General features: G+C 55.9%; 1 protein-coding gene across 2 annotated transcripts in view; it reads left to right on the plus strand.

The window, feature by feature from the left end:
- The window catches only part of NFATC4 (nuclear factor of activated T cells 4), a 9571-nt gene extending 3700 nt beyond the window's left edge, over positions 1-5871 (plus strand). For both annotated transcript variants that reach the window (XM_006144578.3, XM_006144577.3), the window contains exons 3-10: positions 371-533; positions 1129-1328; positions 1607-1779; positions 2234-2374; positions 3510-3565; positions 3838-3964; positions 4147-4728; positions 5469-5871. In XM_006144578.3, the coding sequence (XP_006144640.1) occupies positions 371-533; positions 1129-1328; positions 1607-1779; positions 2234-2374; positions 3510-3565; positions 3838-3964; positions 4147-4728; positions 5469-5536 (1510 nt within the window). In that variant the 3' untranslated portion in view covers positions 5537-5871. The remainder of the gene's footprint in view (positions 1-370; positions 534-1128; positions 1329-1606; positions 1780-2233; positions 2375-3509; positions 3566-3837; positions 3965-4146; positions 4729-5468) is intronic.
- The last annotated feature ends 1392 nt before the right edge of the window (positions 5872-7263 follow it).

A 7263-nucleotide genomic window follows, 5' to 3' on the forward strand; every position in this document is an offset into this window, starting at 1 on the left:
TGCAGCTCCTTTATTGGTAAGACAGGCATGCCTGTCTGAGGAACTTTCTGACTGGAAGTTGCCCTCCTTTGCTTTCTTCTTCCCTTCTCAATGCAGGGATTAGGATGGGGTAGAGTTCCTCTGTATCCTGGGAAAGCCTCCCCACCTCAAACTCTGCTCAGAGTTGGGAAGAAAAGTCTTAGGCCTGTTAGTGCCTTCCACATCCTCATAGCAGGGGCTCTGTCCCCTCGCTCCCTCAGCTTCTGGGCTTCCGGGCCTCTTCATGTCTTCAGTCTTTCTCCCATGCCCACATCCTCCTCCCTCCCAGGTCCAGTGTGGTTCTGACTGGGATCTGAGGCTGCCATGACCTGAGCTCTTCTCTCTTACCCAGGACCTCCGCCCTACCCCCCCTGGACTGGCCTCTGCCCAGCCAGTATGAGCAGCTGGAGCTGAGGATCGAGGTGCAGCCAAGAGCCCACCACCGGGCCCATTATGAGACAGAGGGCAGCCGCGGAGCTGTCAAAGCTGCCCCTGGTGGTCATCCTGTAGTCAAGGTAAGGGACAGAAGACAGGGCTGATACTCTTTCTCCTCTCTCATCCCAGGTCCCTGTGGATGGCTCCAGCTGTACAGACCCATGGCACTGCCCTTTCCCACACTCCCTCTTAGCTCTGACCCTGCAGGCAGCCTGGGGGGAGGGGCCAAAGTTGGGCGAGGAGGGGTGAACTTCAAGAACCCGGATATACTTTCTACTCCTCTGTCCTTCCACCCCCCTCAACTTATCCCATGGGACACTAGCCTCATGTCTACTCTGGAAAATGGTGGCCTGCCAGATGTGGGGGAGGACTTAGGGTGAGGCCAAAGGTCACTGGGAATTAGGTTTTCTCTATATTGAGTTGATCCAATCTCTCTTAGAAGCTCTTCTCTTTTGCCCAGCCCAGTTTGGGCCTTATTCCAAAAATAACACTGTGAACTCCAGGCCACATTTTTTCATTTTCTCTACAACTGGTGCCCAGTCCCCCCAGGGAATCCCTCCCAGGATATCCTTTATCTTCCACCATCCCCACCCCCTAGTGGACTGAAAATCCAGGAATGGATAAAGGATGGACAATGAGGATTTCAATTAGGTGTCCTCTGTCTCCCCCTGCCAGCTTCTAGGCTACAGTGAGAAGCCACTGACCCTACAGATGTTCATTGGCACTGCAGATGAAAGGAACCTGCGGCCTCATGCCTTCTATCAGGTGCACCGTATCACAGGCAAGATGGTGGCCACGGCCAGCTATGAAGCGGTAGTCAGTGGTACCAAGGTGCTGGAGATGACCCTGCTCCCTGAGAACAACATGGCGGCCAAGTAAGTACCACACTCAACTTCTCCTTGGTTGTAGGCTTTAGGATTAGCCTGCTCCTCAGAAGAGCTAGACATTATCCCTAGGAATCAGTTTCAAACCTTCTTACCACCTAGGAAAGGGCTTTCAGGAACACCCCGGGAAGGTTCTCTCTGGGTTGGAAAACAGCCTCCCTAGACACCCACAGACAGTCATTCGGGGCTTTGGATGGAGGGTGGTAGATCCCTTTTTGAGGATGTAGCATCATTCTGGCTTCAGCTGACTATCCATCCTTTGCTTTCAGCATCGACTGTGCTGGAATCCTGAAGCTCCGGAACTCAGACATTGAGTTGCGTAAGGGTGAGACGGACATCGGGCGCAAAAACACACGAGTGCGGCTGGTGTTCCGGGTGCACGTGCCCCAGGGCAGCGGGAAGGTCGTCTCCGTGCAGGCAGCATCCGTGCCCATCGAGTGCTGTGAGCAAAGAGGCCCTGGGCCATCTCCGTCTCTTGTGACTCCCTTGTCTGTGTGTCTGTCCATGTCCTCTGTACAGTCTGTCCTGGGGAGCCTTGGAGACCTCAGCCCCTATTTCAATCACAGATGGGGGAGCAATAGGGGTAGTATTCTATTTTGTACTTGCCACTATCCTCTCTGGGCTGTCCCAGTGTGACCCTGAGCTCTATCTGTCCCTTGGGTGACCACTTGTTGGATAAGTCCCTACCTGCCCTGTCCCTCTGTCGCTCTCTGTCTGGAAGTGGCCCCTTACGTGGGCAGTGTGGCCCTGTGGATACTGTTGGCTTATTTGTGTGCCTGCCACTGAGGAGGGCTCCCCCAGGGCCCTGTGGCGGTCATTCTCAACAGGGTCGGGGCAGAGGAGGCTGACCTGTCCATACCCAGCCCAGCCAGGCCTCTTGCTTGCCCCATCTGCAGCCCAGCGCTCAGCCCAGGAGCTTCCCCAAGTGGAGGCCTACAGCCCCAGCGCCTGCTCTGTGAGGGGAGGCGAGGAACTAGTGCTGACTGGCTCTAACTTCCTACCGGACTCCAAGGTGGTGTTCATCGAGAGGGGCCCTGGTGAGTATCTGCTGAGGCGGAGGGGCGGGGACGAGCAGGCAGGAGGAACTTGGAACTGACAGGTGAATGATCTCCGCCAATTTCACTAAACTAGCCAACTGAGCCAGAGCTTTCTTATCTGTAAAATGGCACAGATAGACAGACCTTTCTATTGTCTGCTTCTTATAGGGAGGTGGGGATGGCAGCAAATGCTGAGGTTGCTGAAAATATGTAGGAAATACACATTTATTAAAGAGAAGTCAGGGGAACCAGCAGTTAGCGTAATGGCTATGTCGCTGGACTCCCACGTAGTTGACCGCGGTTCGCGTCCTGGACCCGGTGGCTTAAAACTCACGCCGGGCGCGTGTGCGTGTGTGCCCAAGATCCCGAGAGGAGAATGGAGGAGAAGGGATTGCGGCGTGACCATCCCCCCTGGGGGGTGATTTCTCACTTTCTCTCTCTATGTCTCTCTCTGTCTGTCTGGCAAGCGCATGTGCCCTATAGCGAAAACCTCTCCAAAAAAAAAAAGAGAAGTCAGCTTTGAGATTATTCACCCCCACATAGGTAGGGCATCTAAGAAGGGAAGAGATGACTTACACCCTCCCAGCTCACCCTGGCCTCCTGACAGCTTAGCAGTGCTTATGAGAGCCTGTGAGTGCCCGGAGGTGGAGCTGCAGGGTGGAGAAAGGGGAGACTGAGGGTTTCAGGTGCAGCCACCAGCTCCGTTCACCAAGAGCACCAAATTTAGCACCCTGGGACCATTTCAGAGAATCTCCAGAGGTTTTGGGCCATGAGACTTGGGGCTCTCATTGCCATCCTGCAAGCTAGAACCCTCTCCTGCCCTTGGTCTTTCCTCCCGGTGTTATCATGGGAGGGTATTTGGAGTTGGGTGGGAAGGCTCAGGAGTTGCCGCCTGGTTGTTGGGTTGGCCCTGCCATTTCTCGTGGTCTCAGTTTGCTTGTGTGTAACTTGGGGACAGTTTAAAATTCTGCCTTTTCCGTTCAGTCAAGAAAACACACAGTAGGCCCTTTGGTGTGCCAGATCTTCTAGGGGTCTTCTGAATTTGGGCTTGACCAAAGCAGGAGGGGGAATGGCGGGGCACGGGGCAGAGAGCAGGGATCTGGCCTTGAACTGGAGCTCTGTTCCCTGCACACAGATGGAAAGCTGCAATGGGAGGAGGAGGCCACAGTGAACCGACTGCAGAGCAATGAGGTGCCAGTGTCACTGGGGTACCTTCCCGTGGGGTGTGGGGTGGGACAAGTCAGGAAATTCCCAACTGGTTCCCTTGTGCCTGGGTGTGGACTCCTAGAGCTACCTCTTCTTTTCTGGAGGAGGGAGTCTGGCCACTCTGTAAGGAGGTTCATTTCTAGGGAAGGAACGTTGGTCTTTAGCAAATGGAAAAAGGTGGGAAGTGAGGTTTGGGTTCTTGGAAGGGCTGGGCTGATCCCTGAGGCCTCCCTGGCTTCCCCTGGCTTCCCCCCCAGGTGACGCTGACTCTGACTGTCCCTGAGTATAACAACAAGCGGGTGTCGCGGCCAGTCCAGGTCTACTTTTACGTCTCCAACGGGCGGAGGAAGCGCAGTCCTACCCAGAGTTTCAAGTTCCTCCCTGGTGAGCTCTAGGGCAGCCCATGGTGGGGACATAGCAGGAGGGCAGTGGAAGCAGGGACAGAGGGTACAGTGCCAGGAGCCAAGGGACGGAGGTGCCTGGGAGGGAAGGTGGTTGGAAGGGGCACAGAGGGAAGGCTGCCAGCCCTCTCACGTGCATGTCCTCCTGTTTTCCCCTCTCCCCAGTGATCTTCAAGGAGGAGCCCCTGCCGGACTCTTCTCTCCGGGGCTTCCCTTCAGCATCAGGCCCCCCCTTTGGCACTGACATGGACTTCTCACCACCCAGGCCCCCCTACCCCTCCTATCCCCATGAAGACCCTGCTTATGAAACTCCTTACTTGTCAGAAGGATTCGGCTATGGCACACCCCCTCTGTATCCCCAGACGGGGCCCCCACCATCCTACAGACCAGGCCTGCGGATGTTCCCTGAGACTGGGGGTACCACAGGTTGTGCCCGCCCACCTCCAGTGTCCTTCCTTTCCCGCCCCTTCCCTAACGACCCCTACGGAGGACGGGGCTCCTCTTTTTCCCTGGGGCTGCCATTCCCTCCTCCTGCCCCCTTTCGGCCTCCACTACCTTCATCCCCACCACTTGAAGGCCCCTTCCCTCCCCAGAGCGGAGTTCATCCCCTGCCTGCTGAGGGATACAATGAGGTAGGGCCAGGCTATGGCCCTGGGGAGGGGGCTCCGGAGCAGGAGAAATCCAGGGGTGGCTACAGCAGCGGCTTCCGAGACAGTGTCCCTATCCAGGGTATCACGTTGGAGGAAGGTGGGTGTGGGCCTGGGGCTGTGAGTGTGCGTGTGTGTGAGACATGGCTCTGCATGTTTGCTGAGGGCTGGAGCTTGGCTTCCCAGAGCTCGGGCATCCTCGGTCTCTCAGGGCCAGTCGGAGGGTCCCAGGAGGCAAGTTCTCAGTGCGTGTGACCGCCTGAGTCCAGCTAACCTGCTCTGAAGGGCACATGGAGCTCCTGCCCTAGCCTTTGCCTTGGCTCTGCCCTCTGACCCAGATCATAAAATCTCAGAGCTAGAGATACTTTCAAGGTCAATCTGCCTAGCTCACCATTTTCAGATTCAGGCCCTGAGTTCAGAGAGGGGCCGTCGCTTGCTGAAGTCTCAGTCAAGCATGCTTCCCCTTGTCTCAGACCCTCCCCTAAATATGGTGACCCTGGTCAGGACTGGTGATGAGGAGCCTTCCTGTTTTGCCTCTCCTTTCTCCCACTGGCTACGCCCACCCTGGACCCTGCTGTCCCGGATGACCTTGAACTTGCAGGTCCAGTCAGCAAGAAAGGACTGGGATAGGGCCTGGGAGCCCACATGGATGGAGCTGGGCAGGAGCTGATTAGGAACAGGTGTCATGACATGTGGGGGAGACTGAGGCCTGGTGAAAAAGAATCCAGAGGAGGAGCCTAGAGGATCCTAGACTGAGACCAGCCTGGAATGGATTGGGGGGTCTCTGGAAATGAGGGGACTCACCCCTGTCTCAGTCTCTCACCTGCCCCTCCTTTGCAGTGAGTGAGATCATTGGCCGAGACCTGAGTGGCTTCCCTGCACCTCCTGGAGAAGAGCCTCCTGCCTGAACTACCGCCTGGCAGCCCTGCCCCAACCTCAGCCCTGCCACTTCTCCTCCTTCCCCGGTGGTGGTTCCAGAAGCTTGGGGCCCACTCTGGTCCCTACTTCCCCAGCTTCCGCCTGTCTCCCTGTCTTTCCACCTCTCCTTGAGCTGAGGTGTGGCCCCAGGCCTGGTGCTGCCATGGAGGGCTGGGAGAGGGAGACCATGGAGGATCAGGATGGGGGTGAAGACAGAGGCTGGGTGCCAGGACTGAATGAAGATGGTGTCTAGATTTTGTGCAAGGCTAAGGTGCTCGGAGGCTGGGGACAGGCTGATGGGTAATAAACTGCTCACTGACCGGTGCACCAGGCTCCAGAGCTCTTTGGAGACATGAACGGGGCAGCTGATTCCATCCCTGAGGGCCCAAGGAGGCTAAGGGGTTGGAAAGAGATCAATGGGCTGGGAACACTGCATACCAAGGAGCTTCTCCCAGGACGGCTTAAAGGGGCCCTAGAGCTCCCTGAATGGGGCCGTGTTGGGGTCCATGGTGCGAGCAGGCCTCTCTATCCTCTCCTCCTTGGGATTCAGATTCCTGTAGGGGCTTTGGGACAGGGCCCGGAAATTTGGATTCCTCAAGTTCCTTTGTCTTGCCACCACCCAAATGACTGATTCATAGCTAAGGTGAGGAGACACTGGCCTCATTGCTCTCCCTCATTTACAGGGGAGGAATCTGAGGTTCAGAGAGAAGAAGGAGCTTGCCCAAGGTCACATGACCAAGCAACAGCAGGCTGAACGCCACACTTCTGAGCTCCTGTCCTGGACTCACACTCAGACTCTTTGACCCAGGAGGCCCAGGTCCCTGAGGTTTACCTCTCTGGGTAAGGATGGAAGTGAGGGAGAGCTAGTATGAGTCCATGCACACTCTGAATTCTCCCATCCTTGGGTACAGTGAAGCCCTTCTGGAAAGGTCTATGCTCCAGAAGTAGATTGCAGAAAGCCAAGCAGCCTCCCCAGCTTTGAATGCCACCCGTCTGGGGCTCAGGGCACAGCATGAATTCCTGCTCTAAGCTACAGACACGTTTCTCCTGGCTTCTTGTTTTCAAAGAGGTTTTCGTATAGGGTGTGTGGGCTTGCTAGAGAAGCAGAGAGAGACAGAAAATGAGAAATCACCCCCCGGGGGATGGCCATTCTGCAATCCCTTCTCCTCCATTTTCCTTGGGATTTGGGGCACACAGCACACACCCACACCTGACGTGAATTTCAAGTCTCCAGTTCCAGGACTCAACTATGGTTGGCCATGTGGGAGTCTAGCACCTTAACCACTAGGCCACCCTCTGGCCTCCCTGTGCTTGTTTTCTAAATGCTGGTATATCTGTTACCACTTACAGGCCTAGGCTGAAAATCTAGTTTGTCCCCTGTCTTGATGGCCCATGAGGCCAAGTCACCAGTGGGCTGAAGAACCAGGCCTTGTCTGCCTTGTTCACCTGAAGCCTGGCACAGGGTAGGCCTTGCGTGCAATGAGCTTGAGTTGGCTAGACCTTGCAGCTGGGGCTGTACTCTCAAGTCATTCAGGGGGTTGGTACTCAGACAGCGTTCCTCACCTTGAGGTGGTAGAGCCTCTTCTTGCCTGTGAGCCCAAACAATCCCAGGGGCACAGGGTGGGCTATGGGAAGATGAGAGAACCAAAGTGATGCCTTCACTCCCCTACCCCATACCCCTGCCTATTGCTTTGCACTGAATACCCTTTACCTTCCT

The sequence above is a fragment of the Tupaia chinensis genome, unplaced genomic scaffold (assembly GCF_000334495.1).
Source record: "Tupaia chinensis unplaced genomic scaffold, TupChi_1.0 Scaffold000126_2, whole genome shotgun sequence".
Lineage (NCBI taxonomy): Eukaryota > Metazoa > Chordata > Mammalia > Scandentia > Tupaiidae > Tupaia > Tupaia belangeri.